This window comes from Dromiciops gliroides, chromosome 1 (assembly GCF_019393635.1).
Source record: "Dromiciops gliroides isolate mDroGli1 chromosome 1, mDroGli1.pri, whole genome shotgun sequence".
NCBI lineage: Eukaryota > Metazoa > Chordata > Mammalia > Microbiotheria > Microbiotheriidae > Dromiciops > Dromiciops gliroides.
In genome coordinates, this window is record NC_057861.1 from 698,984,174 (window position 1) to 699,004,832 (window position 20,659).

Sequence of the window (20,659 nt, forward strand, 5' to 3'; positions counted from 1 at the left end):
AATGCATCATACTTGGTCCCAAAAGTACAAAAGTGAAACAATACCTGTCTTCAAGAGGCTTACAGTCTAATAAGGATATAGGGGATGTATGGGTGGAATGTGAGCACATAGAACAGACTAAGACAGATTTCTCTAAGACAGTTAGGGAAGTGAAGATTTATTTTTAGATCGAAAAAAACCAGGAAGACTTTTTGGAAGAGATGGCAGGTTCTGAGCTGGGCCTTGAAGGAAGAGAAGAACTTCTTTTCTTGTGTAATTTTTATTTTTTATCAATTATCAAGAATTTTTTCTTTCTCTCTCACCTCTGAAATGAATAAAAAACAAACAAGAGCAATAAAAATATCCCTGTGATAAATGTGTATTCAAGTAAAACCAATTCCCATGTTGGTCATGTCCTAAAATGTCTCATTCTGAATCTTGAGTCTGTCACCTATCAGGAAGTGAATAGCATACGTCCTCATCTGTCCTCTGGAATCCCGGTAGGTCATTACACTGATCAAAGTTCTTAAGTCTTTCTAATTGTTTGTCTCTTCAGAGAACATTCTATCCTTAACATGTCATTAAGAGTATAAGCTGAGGGGGCGGCTAGGTGGCACAGTGGATAAAGTACCAGCCCTGGATTCAGAAGGACCTGAGTTCAAATCCAGCCTCAAACACTTGACACTTATTAGCTGTGTGACCCTGGGCAAGTCACTTAACCCTTACTGCCCCACCAAAAAAAACCCCAAAAGAATAATTAGTCGAAATAGAAACTACCAAATTCACATTTCCTCACCCTTGCAGTTATAGAGTAGGTTTACTCCTCCCTGACCAAGTTTCTTCCCCTTTGTCTCCTACTAAGGGGGAGCCTCCCCAGAAGCACCCTCTCAATAACCTGAGGTCTGTGCTCAAAGGCCAGACTCTGAAGTCTCTGTCTTCTCCCTCCACCATAGGCCATTGCCCAGGGTTCCTTCCTCCATAGGTCCTTGTGTTGTCCATTCGGTTGGGTCTCTCCCCAAGGTCTCCCTGCCCTCCAACAGAATCTGCCTTAAAAATCATTAACTTGGGGCAGCTAGGTGGTGCAGTGGATAAAGCACCCGCCCTGGATTCAGGAGTACCCGAGTTCAAATCTGGCTTCATACACTTAGCACTTATTGGCTGTGTGACCCTGGGCAAGTCACTTAACCCCAATCGCCCTGCCAAAAAAAAAGAAATCACTAACTTGAGGGCATTTTTCAAGCAACTTCCCATTGTATCAAAATGACTAGCTCTGGCCCTGCTTCTTATTAGCTCCCCACTCCGAACTCTTTTGTTTTTGTTCTGTTTTAAATTTTATTGATGTTTTCTTTTCAAATTACAAACATTTATAGATTACTCCCGCTTCATGAGGTCTCTTGTAAAAGAGGTCCTTATGGGGCAGCTAGGTGGCACAGTGGATAGAGCACCGGCCCTGGAGTCAGGAGTACCTGAGTTCAAATCCGGCCTCAGACACTTAACACTTACTAGCTGTGTGACCCTGGGCAAGTCACTTAACCCCAATTGCCTCACTTAAAAAAAAAAGAGGTCCTTATAAAGCAAAGCTGCTAAGTAGAACTAATAATACATTGCCCTCAGCTGAAAGTGCATACACCAGTTCATATATATAGGAATCTCCACTTCTTCATTTGTTCAAGTTAAAAGAATTCTATTTTCTTTCCCTATTACCCCCTATCCCATTGAAAAAATAAGAAAATAAAAACAAATTTCTTGCAACAAATATGCATTATCAAGCAAAAAAAAATCCCTCAATGGCTGTATACAGCTATACACCCCTTCATATATATACCCACCCTCCATACGTATGTATGTGTGTATATACACACATGTATGTGCATTTAAACAAGGTATATACATGTGTGTTCCCATATACACATGCATGTAGGGATATATGTGTGTGTATAACATATATATACCTATGTGTGTGTTATGTGTGTTTCCATACATACATGTACTCATATTGTACCTTCAATCCATCACCTCCCTGTCATGGTTACTCGGTGTTCCCTAGAGACCAAAGACTGAGTGCCTGCTCTCCAAGACCAACAATGTTTCCAAGAGACAAACCAGTCAGTTGCTGTGCCTCTTCCTAGTTCTTATTTGATGAGCACTTGTTCAGAGACTAAAGGAGCTATTCAGTTTTCTTACTCTTTCTGCAAACTACTTCTCTTCTCTGGCTTCTTGAGATCTTTCTACCCCTCTCTCTTGTGACGTGTCAGCTGTAAATCACAGTAAATCAGTTAAACAGATGTACTTTGGGGAATTCTCTGACAAGAAACAGACAAAAGAAAATGCTGATTCCTTCCTCCACGCTAATTCAGGACCACTCTTCTCCCATTTAGAGATCATCCTGTGTCCCCTAAGGACTACAGAAGCTTAGATTTATGGTGGGAAGGGCCCTCAAGGGTCTTTTAGAGGAAATTGAAGCAGAGAGAGATTAAGTAATTTGCTCAAGGTCACAAAGGTTGTAATATCAGAGTCAGAATTTGAACTTAGGTTCTCTGATTCTAGTGAAGAGAAGATATTCTCATCCAATGGTAGGAGAACTGAATTTGTTGTCAGAGGATCTAGGTTCATATTTGAACCCTACTGCTTACTGCTGCCTGTATGATCTTAGGGAAGTCAATTCATATGAGATGCAGCAAGAAATGAAGTGTTTCATATATAACCTATATCTGATTTGTACTGCTTCAGTGATAGGGAAGGGGAGGGAGAGATGAATCTGGAACTCAAAACTAAATAAAAATGTTTTTTAAAGAAATTAAGTGCTTATGTGCCAGGCATTATGGTGATCCCTAGGGATTCAAGGACAAAGACGAAAACAAAACAATCCCCACCCTCAAAGAGCTTATGTTGTATTGATGGACAATGACATAAACAGATAGGGAATAATAAGCTATATAAAAAGTACTTATGAGAGTGGCAGGGTAGGGAATCTGCTGGGGGGCATCGTGAAAGGCCTCTGGTAGGAGATGACTCATGGAGAGTTTTGACAGCTTTTTCATCTGTAAAAATATAGCACTTGAATTCCATAATCTCTTTTAGCTCTAAAGTCTATGATTCAGTAGGATAGTTATTCAAGTGAGCTAAGCCACGGCCCATCTTGGAGAGCCAGAGGTTCTATACTCTGACCCTTTCTAGCAAGTTAAGGACTCTAAAACTGAATAGGAAGTTTCCCATCAGGAAGCCAGAAATTTCACAACTGAACCTTGTAGCATCAGAACAGATATCCTGCTCCTGGCCAGAGGCCCCTCCTTGCCTTTGGTTTAAACTCTTCTTATGGGATGATTTTGAGGGTGTTTTTTGACTCCTTCACAGCTGGTTCAGATGCTTTGTTTTCCTCCCTCTCTTTGTGCCTAAGAACAGTCATTCAGTGTTGTCTCTGTTGGTTGTTCTAATATTTAAAGTGGCATCTTGGTGGCCAAATCCAATACCTAATGGTGTTACCCTTTCTGCTCTCTTGGATTCCTACCTGGAGTTTGAAGAGTATAAATTCAATGTTTTAAGAACAAAGAAGAAGGAAGAAGCCAGGCTATGACTGAAAGCAAAGCAACTGAACTGAAGAATCCTGTTAAATGGGATTCCACTTTCAAATGTGTTGACTAGGGCTAGGGTAAGCTACCCCAGGGTGTTCACGAAGGGCCTACTTTTTAAGTAATTGTCATTTTTTCCATTGGACTGGTCCCCACTAACCACCTACCCACCCCCATCAGTGCCTTTCCACATCAGAGATCCTGGCTTTTTCTTGACTTAAACATATTTTTCCAAGGGGTTGACATTAGCAAGGTATAATGAATATTGAGTTTGGAGTCAAAAAACCTGGCTTTGCCTTCTAGCTCCACCAATTGCTATCAATAGAAATTTGGACAGGTTCTCTCACCTCCTTGTGCTTCAGTTTCATTGGTAAAAAGGGGGTCCCTTTGTTTCATTGCCTTCCAGATATCTTTTGTGCTATGATTGTTCATGATGTTTTTCACCAGCTGGAGGGAAATTCATCTTGTATTTGGCAAGTCTGTGATAAGAAAGTATTCCTGAGTTCCTAAAGCTGGGGCTCTGTGTGAGATTCTGCCCCATAAATCTGAAGGGGTTAAGAGCCATTGGCATAATGCTGCTCCCATTGGTAGTACCATTCCTGAAACATGGAAAACTGGCACTGAACTCAGCACTAGATTGTATCTGACCAAAGGTCTCCTTATCACTTACTCCTTCCCCACATCCCCCCATCAGTTTTACCATATGTTGGGTGGTAAAGTGGATCCAAGAAAAACCCAAGCCACAGACCTCGGCCAACACCAGCATTTATGAATACTCCCACATGCCACAAATACTGCCAATAGTAGAAGACCGAGGTCCAAATGCAGCACACATTCCATTGGTCCCCATCAATGTTCTGTCATATTATCACACTCTCTCAAACCAACATATAGGCCATTTTCCATATACTACCAAATTACTGCTCACCAATTCCCTTCATACTTGCTGACACTTTTAAATGCCCAAAGAAACACCCAAAGAATAAGCTATTCCTCACTTTATCTGTACCTAAAGTAGAAGCTTCCAACCCAGCTACCCACATATGTTTGCTTTTGAACCCATTGTTCCTGACACTGATGAAATCAGGTGTTTTGCTTTCCTTGCTGCCCCACAGAGTGGATATCAAATAAGGCTGTTTAGGAGGAAGAAGGATGAAGCTCATCCCATTTATCCTTTTTTTTTGTTTTTTTTGTTTTTTTAGTAAGGCAATTGGGGTTAAGTGACTTGCCCAGGGTCACACAGCTAGTAAGTGTTAAGTGTCTGAGGCCAGATTTGAACTCAGGTACTCCTGAATCCAGGGCCAGTGCTCTATCCACTGTGCCATCTAGCTGCCCCCATTTATCCTTAAAAGGCAGACATAGAAGCAAAGAGTCAAAAAGTGGCAAAGAAGCAAATTTAGTCTTGATGTAAGGAAAACCTTCCCGATGATTAGATAGAGCCAAAAGTGGAATAGGCTTTCTCAGGAGGTAGCAGGACTCCCTCTCCACCCCATGAAGGTTTTCAAGTAAAGACTGAGAGACCACTCATGGACCTGTATTTTATATTGTGGACTCTTTTTCATGTATGGAAAAGACCAGGTGGATGAGAAGGGGTCCCTTCCAACTGTAAAATTATTTTATTCTCTTCTACATAGATCCTATGATAACAATAATTGACAGCATATATGTGTGCATATAGATAGATGGTGCTTTAAAGTTTGCAGAGCATTCTTATAATTATCCCATTTTATCCTGACACCAACTCTAAAAGTTAGATGTTATTATTATATCTTCTTCACAGATGAAGAAACTGGGGAGGAAGAGGTTAAACAACTTGACCAAGGTCATATGGTTAGTGTCAGAGGCCAAATTTGAACTCAAGTCTCCCTGACTCCAATACACTGTGCCCCATTGCTGATTCTGATGCAATGAATTCCATTTAACATGGGAGCTGAACTCAAGGAAAGGCTGATAACCTTTCTCTCTTCCCAGCCTTGAAAGCATAACAAATTGGGTTGGTGAGGGCTTATATGATACCTTAAAATGTAGTCTTGGAATGTGTGGGTCACGTTCCTTGGGCTCACCCTACCAGATGATGTCTTGGCTCACTTACTAACTCCATTAATAAATCATTGTGGCTGAAACAGCTCCTGCTTTCCATGCTCAACTGGATAATGAAGAATCAACAAGCGAGTTCGAGACTCGCTTTCACAACTGAGACCCACAGCATCTGTCACTTTTGATAAATGAAGCTACTTCCCTTCTGCCCCTTCTCTGAGCCAACCCAAAATGCACTTGGGATATCAAAAGCTGCAGCAGTTGCAGGGGACAGGGTGTCCTGGCTGCCTATTTCCATTTGTCATAGGGTTTGTTAAAAGGTTACTTCCTGCTATATTCTTATCAGAATTTTTATATGATTTTTATTCTGGGAAAACAGATCTGGAAATTGGTATTGATCATCACCACAAATAAAGTGCTGCGACTTGGAGTCAGAAAGACCTACTTTCAGGCAAGGAACATTTATTAAGCATCTGCTATGGGCCAGGCACTATACTAAGTGCTGGGGATACAAAGAAAGACCAGAATATCCTCTGCCCTCAAGGGGTTTACAGTCTAATTCAAGAGACAATGTACAAAGATAGAAGAGGATATGGAAGGGCAGGTGCAAGGCAAGCCCAGAAGAAAAGCACTAGCTTTACAGGGGACTAGGGTGGAAGGATTTTAGCTGAGACCTGAAGGAAGCAAGGAAGCCTAGAGGGGCATGGTGGAAATCAGCAAAAATGATCAATCTCAAAATGGAGCATTTTTTTTAAAGAAACAGTAAGAAAGATGGTATCACTGTATCATTGAGTATGTGGAGGGGAGTAAGATGTGAGAAATCTGGAAAGGTGGAAAGAAGCCGGGTTGTAAAGGTCTTTCAAAGCCAAACAGAGGATTTTATAGTTGATCCTTGAAGTAATAGGGAGCCACTGGAGATTATTGAGTAGGAGGCTAACTTGTATAGACCAGTGTTTTAGAAAGATCACTTTATTAGCTGAGGGGATGATAGACTAGAATGGGGAGAGACTGGAAGCAGGGAGAGCAAGCAAAAGGCTATCACCATAGTCCAGGTGTAGTAAGAGGCCTGGGCCCAGTTAGAGGCTCAACTTGTGGGGGTCAGTTAGAGGGTACTCTTCCTTTGGGAAAGCAAAGCAGTTAATCAACCAGATAATGAAACAGATGTGTCAAGGGTACCCAGAAAATTAGGTACCTTGAAATTTATAGCAGGAGCCTAATTGGAAGCCTTACTTCCTTACTTATTTGTTTACTATCTGACTAAGACCAGGTGGTGACAATAATCCCTAGTTAGGCCAGCATCCCCCCTCTCCAACAGCTGTAACTTTTCTCCCATCTATCCACCTATAAAAGCATTGTCTTCCCTCTGACTCAGGGAGGAAGATGTCTTAAATCTATTTCTCTCCGGGAGCTGAAGTCTTAGACTTCTCCTCCTGGCCACATCCCCTCATGCCAAGTAAAAATTTTATTATCTCTGATCAGAATGTGTTTGAGAGTTAATTCATTAACAGAAGGATATTCAGAAGCAGTTTTCCCCTATCATACAGGTGTGAAGGGATGAGGGCTTGCACCAGGGTGAAAATAGTGTCAGAGTAGAGACGGGGGATGTACTTGAGAGATTTTATGAAAGTAGATTGATAAGACTTGTCAATAGACAAGTTAAGGAGGTTTTAATCAATTTATTAACACACATTTATTAACAGTCTACTATGTACTAGGCACTGTTCTGAGCACAGGAGCTATAAAAAGGAGACAAAACACTCCCTGCCCTCAAGGAGCTTACAATCTAATGGGAGACAATACACAAATAAATATATACAAAGTAAGTTATATATAGAATAAGGAGGAAATAATTTTCAATATTTCACCATTTAGAATTTTATTTTCCCAAATTACATGTAAAATACAAATTTTGACATCAATTTTTATTTGGTTTTGGGGTTATTTTTGCAGGGCAATGAGGGTTAAGTGACTTGCCCAGGGTCACACAGCTAGTTAAGTGTCAAGTGTCTGAGGCTGGATTTGAACTCAGGGAGTCCTGAATGCAGGGCCAGTGCTTTATCCACTGCACCACCTAGCTGCCCCGTTGTTTTTTGGTTTTGGGGTTTTTTGCAGGACATCAATTTAAAAAAAACTTTGGGTTCCAAATTCTCTTCCTCCCTTCCTCCCCACACCTCCCCAAGAACTCAAGCAATTCAATACAAGCTATACATGAGCAGTCATGCAAAACAAGGAGGAAATAATGGAGAGAAAAGGCATTGAATTAAGAGGGGTTGGGGAGAGGCTTCCTGTAGAAGAAGATGGCATAGGGAGAGCAGAGCAGGGAGAGAATTCCAAGTATGGGTGATAGCCAGAGAAAATGCCTCGAGCTGAATGGTTCATATCCTGCCTCAATCACTTACTAGTTGTGGTGCCTTGGGCTAGTCACCGAAGGTCATAGGATCACAGATATACAGTTGATAGGGACTTTAGAGACCATCTGGTCCAGCCTCATTTTCTAGAAGGAACTGCGGCTCAGGGAGATGAAGTGATTTGCCCACAGTCACCCAAGTAATAAATGTCAGAGGAGAGTTGAACACAAGTCCCCTGACTCCAAGTCCACTGCTCTATCCACTGTACCAAGATCTTTCTGGGCCTCAGTTTCCTCATCTGTAAAATGAAGGGGTTGGAGTCATCGACTTCTAAAGTCCCTTCCAGCTCTAAATCCTGATCCTATGATCACACGCTCCATTCATTCCTATTGTGGAAAACTAAAATGAAACATTCTGAGGCTGGATTATCCAATAAAGAATTAGAGCCAAATAACATGGGCTCAGCCATGCAGAGAGAAATATGAATGGCCATTTCAGGTAGATTCTAATCTTGCCCAAAGAAAATTCTGGCTCTGGCTGTAGACCAATAGCTCAGAGTAGGCTGTATTCTCAGGAGAAGTTGGTAAATTAAAAAATCAAATTGTTTCAGGAGAAACTCCCTGCTGGGAGGCTGCTATCTGAGTCCCTGCTTTGCCATTTACTAGCTGTGGGCCCTTGAGCAAGTTCCCCTCATACATTCCTCATGCACCCAATACACTAACCTCTTCCCTCATGTACTTAGAAGCTAAAAGAATGGATTCGGAAGCCAGAGGCCTTTGTTTATACCTTCCTGCAATGAGTCACAGCACACCGCAGAGAATTAAGCCAGAGAAAAATCTAGGTGACCCACCTTAATACTCCATGGAACCTAAATTGAGATTTCTTTGGCCGTCTCAATGATTTTTGACTTTTGAATAACATTCCATGTTAGTGCCCTGTGTATTAGGAGAGAAAAAAGAATCAAAGATTTTCAGAGCTGTAAGGCAGAAGTATCAAACTCAAGGCTGAATTAAATTAAAATGTAATTGGAAAACATTTAACACAATAAATAAAAATACAATAAAACATTTGTGTGTTGTTATTCGGTTGTGTCTGACTCTCCATGACCCCATTTGGGGTTTCCTTGGTCAAAGGTACTGAAGTGGTTTGCCTTTTTCTTCTCCAGTTCATTTTACAGATGAGGAAACTGAGCTAAACAGGGTTAAGTGACTTGCCTAGGGTCACACAGTGTCTGTGGCCGGATTTGAATTCAGATTTTCCTGACTCTAGGGCCAGTGCTATATCTATTGAGCCACCTAACTGCCTCAATAAAACATAGTGTTAATTTGTGGTTTTCTAGATTAAAACACTACCCATTTCTATTTGAGTTTGACACCATTGCTTTAAGGGACCTCTTCTAGTCCATCTGATCTATCCCATACCTGAAAAAGAGCCCCTGCTACAATACACACATGTAATCATCTGGTGATTCAACCTTACATTAAAGACTTATGAGGAAGTCAGAACTCGATACCCCCCATGGGAGTCCATTCTGAGGGAAGCTCCAATTGTTAAGAAGGTTTTCCTTACATCAAGACTAAATCTGGGGGCAGCTAGGTGGCGCAGTGGATAGAGCACTGGCCCTGGATTCAGGAGGACCTGAGTTCAAATCTGGCCTCAGACACTTAACACTTACTAGCTGTGTGACCCTGGTCAAGTCACTTAACCCCAATTGCCTCACCAAAAAAAAAAAAAAAGACTAAATCTGCCTCTCTGCAGCTTTGAATTTGCTTTGAGTTCTGCCTTCTTAGGCCAAATGGAGCAAACTATTTCATCCTTCTTCTCCTTTCAAGTCTTATTTGACATTCAGGTACAGCCCAGCAGGGAAGCCCAGCAGGGAAACCAACATACCTCATTTAGATGGTTCCATATGATAAGGGCAGGCTGGGAGGCACAAACAGGTGGCCTGGGAACAGTTCCATGGAAAACTGTTAACATGCATATTTTGGTGGGGGGCCCTGAAGGACCCTAGGATCATAACTTTTGAGCTGTAAAGGACCTCAGAAAATCATCTAGTCCAAATCTTTCCTTTTACAGATGAGGAAATGGAAGCAATAAGGAGGTCAACTGCCTTGCCCAAGGTCATAAAGATCAGTCAGAGATGAGATTAGAAACCAGGTGGTCTCCTAATTATTTCATATCGATTGGTGCCAACCATGGTGCTAGGCCCTGGGGAGAAAGTGACAGAATCAAGACAGTCCCTAAGGGGGAAGCTGGGTGGCACAGTGGATAAATTACCAGCCCTGGATTCAGGAGGACCTAAGTTCAAATCTGGACCCAGACACTTGACACTTACTAGCTGTGTGACCCTGGGCAAGTCACTTAACCCTCATTGCCCTGCCAAAAAAAAGACAGTCCCTGAGCTCAAGGTACTGCTATTCTACTAGGGGAAACAACATAGATATCAATAGGTCAACAAATATTTGTGTGTGTATAAATACATACAGAAATTAATTGGGGGAAGTCTCAATAACTGCAGAGGATCAGGAAAGGCCTCAGAATCTTGAAGAAAATGAAGGATTCCAAGAAGAGGATGCAAGAAGGGAAAGAATTCCAGCCATGGTAGGGAGGGGGAATAACCCATTCAAAGGCACAGAGATAAGAGCTGGAATTTTATGTCCAGGATATAGTAAGTTATTTTGGCTAAAGTGTAGAGTATGTGATGGGGATAAGATATAATGAGCTTCAGGAGATAGGCTGGAGGCCGACTGTAAAGACTTTCAAATTTAGAAGTAATAGGGAGCCAACAAAGCTTCTGGGGCAGAGAAATGACAGGGTCAGATCTACAATTTATTACAGATTTTTTTCTCAATGGTGATGGTGCAGAGAATCCTCAAGTTTAGAATGTCATTTATTACAAGGAGGACCATGAAGGTATAGTATTTGCATGTGAGGCTGTGTGGGAGTGTAGGCATTCTCCAAAGGAGGGTGCCTTGGGGAGCCATATCATCATTTGCCATTTTTCATGATCGCATCAGGCCCCTTCATCCTCTCTTTCCCACCCCTTTTCAGCTTCTTTTTCTGTATTGATGTATTGTCTTCCTCATTAGATTGTGAACTCCTTGCCTTTCTTGGTATTCCTGGTGCCAAGCACAGTGCCTGGCATATGGTAGACCTTTAATAAGTGTTTAGGGCAGCTAGGTGGTGCAGTGGATAGAGTACCAGGCCTGCAGTCAGGAAGACCTGAATTCAAATCCAGCCTCAGATACTCTGTGTGACTTTTGGCAAGTTACTTCACCCTGTTTGCCTCAATTGCCTCATTTGTAAAATGAGCTGGAGAAGGAAATGGCAAGCCACTCCAGTGTCTTTGACAAGAAAAACCCAAATGGAGTCATGAAGAGTTAGACAAAACTGAAAACCAACTGAACAACAGCAATAAATATTTATTAACTGACGAGCAACATACTTCATCATAGCAAAACTTAATATGCACAAATTAGAATCTGTAGAATTCTAAACTCATGGACCTGATTCTTTGTGGTATAACTGACAAGTCAATTCACTTTGCAAAATTTTCAAAGGCAGAGGTGGCATTAAATGCCAGCAATATCTTTTTGCATTTCGGGTTGACCAAATAGCAGGTAGTTAATAAGCATTGATTGAACCAATGAATAAATGGTTGGATAAAATGGGTGAATGAATTCTGAGCTAAATCAATAATAAAGAATAGTCATCTGTGTTTCCTCTTAAAGTCAGAATTCAAAATATGTCAGGATCAATGCATTTATTTCTAGATGAACTGAAGAAGTATTCTCAATTACTTCTCATTCTCAAATCTGGCTTCTGTAAAACCACAAGTGTTGCTAATGACCATGCTTTAGTCCCATTGACCAGCTTAGGCCTTGATTGACTCCCTAAAAGCAGCAAAACCAGCTCTGTCCCTGGAAGTCTGCACATCACATGAAGGATCATGTACCCATTTCCCCTGTTTCTGGTGCTGAAAATAGAAAATCCACCTGCACTCCACCTGTACCTACAACCTTTGCCTGAACTCCCTTAGGGAGAAGGAAGTAGCTCACTGAAGAGCTCATTAATTCTTCCTCCCTTTCTCCCCTGTATCCAGAGACAGGTATATGGAGGGGATCTTGAGGAGTCCCTTCCCCAAAGAGTTTGTATTCTGTCCTGCTGGGACACGGCTTCCTGTTTATTAAACAGTTGACTCTGGCTCTGCAGATAGAAGCTCAGTTTATTATTCATTCTCATGAAGTGAAAAAGTAAAGGGATGATGGTGAGTCTGTAGATCAAGCAATGTTTTTATTAAGCACCTCCTATGCCAAGAACTGTCCTAGGTGCTAGAGACACATAGACCAACATGAAAGGGTCTCTGCACTTAAGGAGCTTATGTTCAGTCGGGGGGGGGGGGAGATATATGTATATAAAATCTGGAGAGTTGAATGGTGGGAGCTTTGCCACCAGACAAAGGGCTGCTCTAAAGGGGAGTGAGAGTAGAATGGATTGTTTAAAGAGAGTGAGACAAGTGGAATGAGGGATTGAAGGCCTCCTTTGAGGTTCTGGTCTCTATCGAGTTTTTAATTCATCAAAGAAATGATCAAAGCAAACTCAAGAACAACCTATTTATATGGCACTTAAATGTTTGCAGGGTGTTTTCTGAACAATAATCACATAAGGTAAAATGTGAAAGGGAGTCTATATTCTTAGTTTAACTTAATATTCCCCAAAAGCCTGGATCCTAGCCCAAGTTAAGGTAAGGAATGTGCAAGATGGGGAGCGAGATAGAGGTGGAGTAGGGGAGAGAAATCAGATGCATAGATTTAGAGAAGAAATAATAATAATAATAATAGTTATTACTAATAGCCAGCATTTATGTAGCAATTTAAGGTTTGCAAAGCACTTAGCAAATATTATCTAATTTTATCCTCATAGAAACCCTGGGAGATAGGTGCTAGTATATTACCATTTTATAGATAAGAAAACTAAAGCAGAAGTTAAATGATTTGCCCAGGGTCCTACAACTTGTAAGGGTCTGAGGCCCAATTTGAACTCAGGACTTCCTGACTATAGGTTCAGCACTCTCTCCACTGAGACACCTATCTGCCATGAAGGTGAGACATTAAAGTTCATCAGACCACCCTCTCGTTGTACAAATGAGGCAGTTGGAGCACAGAGAGGTTGGGTGACTTGCCTGAGGTCACAAGAGCCAGTAAGTATCTGTGATAGAATTCAAACCAAGGTTTTCCTGGTTATAGTTTAGTTCTATCTACTGCCAGAAACAGGTGCCTCTGCAACTGTTCAGAGTTCTGAGGTTTCTGTTGAAATGGCAGGATGACTGAGGCAGAGCAATACAAGAATACGCAGTAGGACCACAGATGAACAGGAAGACAATGGGGAAGTACCATCTGCCTTCACCACTGACACAGACAAGAAAAATCAATGGGAGGGAAGGGCTGGCAAGACATTTCTTTTCCAAAGCTCATCTGCCTGCCCTTCTCTGACTCAATATAATATAGGATGGGAGCATTAGGGGATGTCATCGATGTTGGCAGGGACAGAAAATATGAATTGTAGAGAAATGACTACCAAGGGTCTTCATCTCTGGCCTATAAAAAGTGACTTGGAGCACTCTGAAAATTTACAGGGTTGGGCAAGTTGTTTTAGGATGCTCAAATATAGAATCAGTCCCTTACCTCAGAGACTCATTTCACAGACAGGAAACTGAGGCTTGCAGAAGTGATGTGACTTGCCTAAGGTCACACAGAGAGAGTCATTGGCAGAGCTGGGACACAAACATAGTCCCTCTGACTCCAATTCCAAATCCAACCACCACAGGTCTTCATTTTCAAGGATGCACTTTTGCAAGTTCTTTGCTTTTGTTTCTGTTTTACTGCCAAGTCTTGGCTCGCGCTGGCTCCCAGGTGCATCTGGTCGCAGTGCAGTAAAGGGGGGTAGAATCTGAGAATCTCCAAACCACTAGTGCCTCAGGCTCTAACTAGACTAGTCAGAGAGAAAGCAGACAACCACTGTTCCATCCAGGAGGCTCTACTGAATGCACTGATTAAATTTAAAAATGTTTTGCATATACTCTGTATGCCGTGTTTTATTAGAAGCTTAAATGTTCATAATTAAAAACCAAATGACTTTCCTTTCCTATTTTCAAGCTTATTTCTCATTTCTAAATTTCCCACTTTGGGAGGTTTCTTTTAACTTGCTTTGGTTTGGGGAATCATTAGTGGTATGTTAACTTATGGGAATTTCATAAGATGTGGTCATTTTACACAATTAGCTTTTAGAAGTCAGGTAGACTTGGGCTGGTCAAGAATACTGCCTAGGGGCAGCTAGGTGGCGCAGTGGATGGAGCACCGGCTCTGGAGTCAGGAGTACCTGAGTTCAAATCCGGCCTCAGACACTTGACACTTACCAGCTGTGTGACCCTGGGCAAGTCACTTAACCCCAATTGCCTCACTAAAAAAAAAAAAAAAAAGAATACTGCCTAAATCACTTACCTTGGACAAGTCTCTTAACTTCTCAGTGCCCCAGGGAACTCAGATTAGAAATTGCAAAACAATTGATAAACTGCATTGGTAAAGGGAGTTTCCTACATTGATGAAATCGTAGGTTTTCAATAATAATAATAATACCACCTACAGGTGTGTTTATTTTTTTCCTTTTCAAAGAGATGTCATTCTAGCTTCGAGGCTTATATTTGAAGGTAGCTAATACTCTAACCAAATACTGTAGGGATTAAGTTTTGTTTACAAGAACAGATGGCATTTGGGGCTAGCCAAATAGCAGGTACTTAATATTGTTTGTCCAACAAATGAGCAAATGAATGGATAAATGGATGGATGGGTGAACAATGGATTCATGAATGAATAACTGAATCTTGAGTTGAATCAATGGTTGGGTTTTTTTTTTAAATGCTGCAGTCTCTCTTTTTTTATTCCAAACTTAACAAACACTAAATAAAGGGAGCATTTCCATATACTATAGTAGAACAGATAAAAAGGATTGTACACAAAACTGTAAATATCTTTTATGTAGAGGTTGCTTTACTTTTTAAATATAGTAACTTTCAAAGCTGTCCTGCCTGTATATGATTCTTTCTGACTTTTCTTGTATCTTCTTCTATGCATTTTTAAAATGCTGAAATAACTCTCTTTTCCTTCCTTTCTTTTTCCTTTTTTTTGTTTTGTCCAACCTACCTTCACCTCTCCCTCACCCCACATTTGCCAGGGAGTCACACTTAAAGCCTCTGCTCCAAATATGGAACCATATAGTTAGAAGGGAGTTAATCTAGTACAATCCCTTCATTGTACAGATGAGAAAATTTAACCCAGCCAGGAGGGAATGTGTGTTGCCTAGGGTTCATAGGATTGTAGATCCATAGCTTGAAGGGGCCTGAAATATCATATCATCAAATCCCTCCATTATACATATGAAGGAAAGGGACGAGAGAGGGGAAGGTCACACACCTGTAATTCTCTCTTTGACGTTTGGGGAGCTAAGATTTTATCTGAATAGCTTTCTCTACAAGCTAGGGATTTTGTGATGAAACTTCTCTTTTCTATCACTGGCATCATTGTCCACTGGGTGATTATCATTACAGTTATCCCTTCCACATCTGAGAGGGGGGAATGGCATAAGGGGCATGACATCCCCAAGATCTGGAAAATTCCTGTAAAATTGTTGGCCCTCCCTTCACACCAGAGAGTAAGTCTGAATTTTTTTCCCCTTTTGTAGGGTGTTTACAATACATGATTGTAAAATTTGGGTTAAGTATTTGGTCATAGGCTATATGTAGATCAATGTTAAGTAAAAATACTTTTTTTTTTGTATTGTCTGCCAGCCTTGGTGTGCCATCTGCAGTTTCCACAAAACTCGCCCAAAATCCCTGTTTAATTTCTTATGGTGATCCACAATATCTCGAAATTGCAATGAGGAAAGTAGAGATGTGGAAGGAATAACTGTATTTCTAAAGGAGGATTCATCTCTGACAACTGCCCTGTGTGATCAAGATTTGTTCTTTGGAGCCTGTAAACCCCAGGGGTGGGACTGACAGTATCACTATATTCCTGCTGTCCAGTTGGTCTTATAACTAGAAGTAGCAGCTGAGTAGTACAGTGGAAAGAGCCCTGAATCTGGAGTTAAGTAGACTTGAGTTCAAATCCAGCCTGAAACACCATGGGCAAGTTACTTAACCTGTGACTGTCTCAATTTCTTCATCTATAAAATGAGGATAATAATAGCACCTACTTCCCAAGCTTCTTGGGAAGATAAAATGACACAATATTTTTAAAGCCCTTTACAAACTTTAGAATGCTATGTAAATGCTAGGTTTTGTTGATATTATTAGGCAAAGTATCATCACTACCCACACTTATAACAGGGCAGTATTACAGTGAACTGATTTCTGGATATGGAATCCGGAGACCTCAGTTCAAATCCTTACTCAGACATACCATGTGACCTTGGTAAAGTCATTTGCCTTCTGGGTGGGCCTCTGTTTCTTCACTTGTAAATTTAAAAGGCTGTATTTCTGGTTTTAAATCCTGTGATATGCTTTAGGCTGTAAATTAGGGGTAAATAATACTTTTTACCTCAAATGATTGTTGAAGAACCCATAACATCACCTTCAAGGGCCATGTGACTTAAAATGGGACCTTCCCTGTACAAAGTGAGTGTTCCCTCCCAGAACTCTCCCACAAATGTTTGTCTTTCTCTTATTTGTGTAATAGCTTCTACTTTACATTGTAGTTATTTGTATAGATAGTGAGATTAAACATTTAAGGGCTTACTGGGTGCCAAGTTCTGTGCTGAAGCTCTGAGGATACAAACACAAGAAAACAAAGCAGTCCCTACTCTCAAAGTACTTATATTCTACTAGGAAAATGCAAAACATAAAGAGGAGCTGAAAAGGGGAGAGGGAAGAGGGTATTGTAGACATTCCATGTCTTCCATATTGGCCCATAGAGGCAGCTAGGTGGTGCAGTGGACAGAGCACTGACCTTGAAGTTAGGAGGACCTGAGTTCAAATCTCACCTCAGACACTTACTAGCTGTGTGACCCTGGGCAAGTCACTGAACCCCAATTGCCTTAAACATCCAGGGCCATCTCCAGTGGTCCCGATATATATCTTGCCACTGGACTCAGATGACTCTGGAGGAGAGAGTGAGGTTGATGACCTTGCACAGCCCTCCCTCACTTAAATCCAATTCACTGAAAGTCATGACATTACCCTGTCCCCAAGGACAGGAAAGAAAAAAGAGAGGGAGAGAAGCAAGAAGAAAGGGAGGGAAGAAAAGAGAGAGGGAAGGAAATAATCAAGCTAGAAACTCCAAGCTGCTCTTTCAAAGTATCTCTTCCTACAATAGGACAATGAATACAATTGAAGCAGCCACATTCCATTCCAGAGGCGATCCATTTTCTTTCACAGTGAGATAATTTAATAAAGGAACACTATCAGAAAGTTGCCAAGTAATTGTTTCTACAAGTTTGGTCAGATACTTGATTTTCTCAGAACAGACAGCCTTGCCATATTGGATGTGAAAAGCCCAGGAAGTAGAACGTATTTTTTAAAGATCGCTTTGATTACTTCCAAGTATTGTCCATTCTGGGTTTACATGGACCAAGTTCAATCTTAGAAACTCCATATAGAATGATACTTTGGGGCTCATGGTTTCACCCTGGGAATACCAGGTTTAGACTCCTTGCAACAAAAAAGAAAAATTCACTCAGCTTCCATATGAGCACTCCAGCTAAGAAAATATCAAATATAGGACAGGTTTTATTTCACTTGCCAAAAAAAAAAAAAAATCAAAGGACTCATGCCCAAGCTCAGAAACAATGAAAGAAAAGCCCTCCTTCTCTCCACTTAGAGTCCCACCTCCCCAGAGGCCTATACAGCTTCAAAATTTATGATAGCACCTGCTTCCCACATTAAAAAAAAAAAAAGGAAGGGGTGTGGGGTAGAGAAGGACCTGGGTTGCTCGGGAATTAAACAACCCACCCTTCTGATTGGACTAAACTCCCAGGGACCTATGTATCCTCCAGGCATTTTGGTACTTTCCTGGATGTTGGGAAAGGATTCCAGTCTGTTAGAAAGGCAGGCCACCCCTCCCCAACCCCCACAATCTCCACAAGTGAGCTCACTCTGGAAACTAAGTGTTTTCCTCCTTTTGTGGAAACCTCAGCTGTGAAATAATACTGTAGCACTCTGCTTGACTTTCTATCAGTCTTTGCAAGCATTGAATTCTTCTGTCGATTTCTAGCTCATTTTAGCAATGAAATGAGCCCAAATTGCTTATTCCTGTTTCTTCTGAGATTGTGCTTTTCTAATATTAGACATTAACAAAGGCATCATTTAAACAAACTTCCAATCTTATGAGAGGAGGGGAGAAAACAGAACGTTATTGCAGCACATTATTCATTCCAATACCCTCCCCCTCAGTGGAGGAACCCTTATCCTAGTTCTTTAACTACTACTGAGTTGCTTTACAGCAGCCCTTACATAGCTAGAGACATCCAGCTAGACAAACCTTCCAAGAGACTCCATTGCATGTTGAGGCAGCTGCACAGATGTGTTGGAGCCAGCTTTGGAGGGCTCAGAAACGATTGCTGAATTTTCAGCATAAGCGTTGACACCCCAGAAATGGGGCAGCTGCTACAAATTAGGGTTTGATTTGTTTTGTTGGTTTCCTATACTTAAGAAAGGAGAAAGCTATGATAATACAAATTAAACTTAAAAGTCTGTTGCACATTTGGGGGGGGAGCTGGTTGTTAAATCTTTACTAGCTGCTCTAATTATTAGAAGGGGTTTCCTTTGTCAAACAGAAATCTGCCTCTCTGAAACTTTGGCCACTTGTCCCAAGACTCTTCCTTCTGGTGTCAAACAGAAGATTGATCTCAAATCCCTCCATATTGTAGGCCTTCCAATACTTGAAGACAGCCAATATGAATTCTCTTTTCTACTATAAACATGTCCAGTTCCTTCAACTTAGTTTCCTATGGCATGATTTTGATCCATAGAGGACTCTTTTAATTGCCCAACTCTGGCTTAAGTATGTTTTTATTTTGGTAATAAACTCACATTTAGAAAATCCAAGGATTAGATTCCTGAACCTGTTTGCACATGGCCTCTTAATCCAGTTGACTGAGCGGAAGGCTAACCACCATTAAACTAATCCTCTTGCCTCTGGTGAGGTCAGTGCCCAGAGCACATTGTTTGGTTTGCACAATGTGAAGTCTTCATCTTTATTGCTGTGTATTTTCCCCAGCCTTTGAGAAAGTTTAAGTGGGTGATACAATCCTATTTCTTGACTTTTTCAGTTGTCTCCTTTTTAAAATGGTATAATTGATTTTTTGGTATTTGAAAATTGAACTTATAGTTTGGAAATGCTTGAGAAATACCAAATAGGTAATAAATGAAGCCACCCTCCATTCCCTCACTCCTTCCTCTTCCCTCCCCTTGCCTCACCTCTCCTACCAGCATGGGAATGTCGTAGAGTGGATGGATGTCTGCATTTTTCTTTTTTCTCCCCTATTCTATTTTAATATTTTATTTTCCCAATTACATGTAAAAACCATTTTTAACCTTTGTTTTTTACAATGTTGAGTTTCAAATTCCCTCCCACTCTCCCTCCCCTCCCCCCTCATTGAGAAGGCAAGCAACTTAATAAAGGTTATACATGTGCAGTCATGCAAAACATATTTCCATATTAGTCACGTTGTGGAAGAAAACACAAGAAAAACAAAGTAAAAAAAAATAACAGTATGCTTCGATCTGCATTCAGATTCCATTAGTTCTCCCTCTGGAGGTGGATAGCATATTTTCATCATGGGTCCTTCAGAATTGTCTTGGATCATCGTATTGATCAGAATAGCTTAGTCACTCGCCATTGATCATCATAATGTGAGCATTTTTCCACAGAAAGTGTCAACAGCATTCTAAGTGTCTCTATGTTCTGTTTCCTTCTAGGTCTGAAGGAGAAGGCTCACGGAGTGTCAGGTACGTGTTTAATTAGCTCCTCTGCTTGTGTCACTGTGGTCCCCTGGAGTTTGTTGTTTTAATGAAGCCATGTGCTTTGATTTCTGTCTGACTAGTGGTCTTATTAGGTCAGAACCATTGAAGCAAGGAACTTAGTGCTTTGCATTTAAATGGTTTTGTTTAGAAGTGCAGCCTAAAATGAAATACACTTTTCCCTCCCCATCCAAAACCATGGTGTCTTTTTCTTCCCCCAAGCAACTCCAACAAGGGGCTTCACTCAGGAGGAACAACGTAAAGAACACGGGGCCAGTTTTTAAAAAATGGTTTCAGTCCATGTCACTCATTTGCTCCCTTCCCCCAATCACATTTGATCAAATGAAACAAAGTAAGGGACTTCATTTCAAGGCCTGCCTTGATTTCAAGTGGCATAATAAGCTTGGTTCCTTGAGTGACAGAATATATCTAGTCTTAGTGTGAAAGTATTCCCCTCCAGTGGTAGTAGGCATTCTACCGTGTTATCCAAGGCCTTCTTATCCTTCCCTGAAAACATCTCCGGTCATCCATGGCTGCCTTGTTGGGTCAGGGCGCAAAGGACCGGGAGTGTTGCTTGTCTGTAGATGCTGGTTTTACAAAGAGGGCTGATACTGATAAAACAAAGATTGCTCTTTTAGAAAAAACAACAACAGAATAGTAAATTCCTTGTTGGCATTCTGAAATGGCTGTCTAGTTTGAAGGAGAGAAAAGAA

The 20,659-nt window shown here is 41.1% G+C and overlaps 1 protein-coding gene across 6 annotated transcripts in view; it reads left to right on the forward strand.

Annotated features, from left to right (window-relative positions):
* The window catches only part of IQSEC1 (IQ motif and Sec7 domain ArfGEF 1), an 801,393-nt gene that overhangs the window by 220,386 nt on the left and 560,348 nt on the right, over positions 1-20,659 (forward strand). For all 6 annotated transcript variants that reach the window (XM_043980833.1, XM_043980814.1, XM_043980849.1 and 3 more), the window contains exon 2: positions 19,905-19,934. In XM_043980833.1, the coding sequence (XP_043836768.1) occupies positions 19,905-19,934 (30 nt within the window). The remainder of the gene's footprint in view (positions 1-19,904; positions 19,935-20,659) is intronic.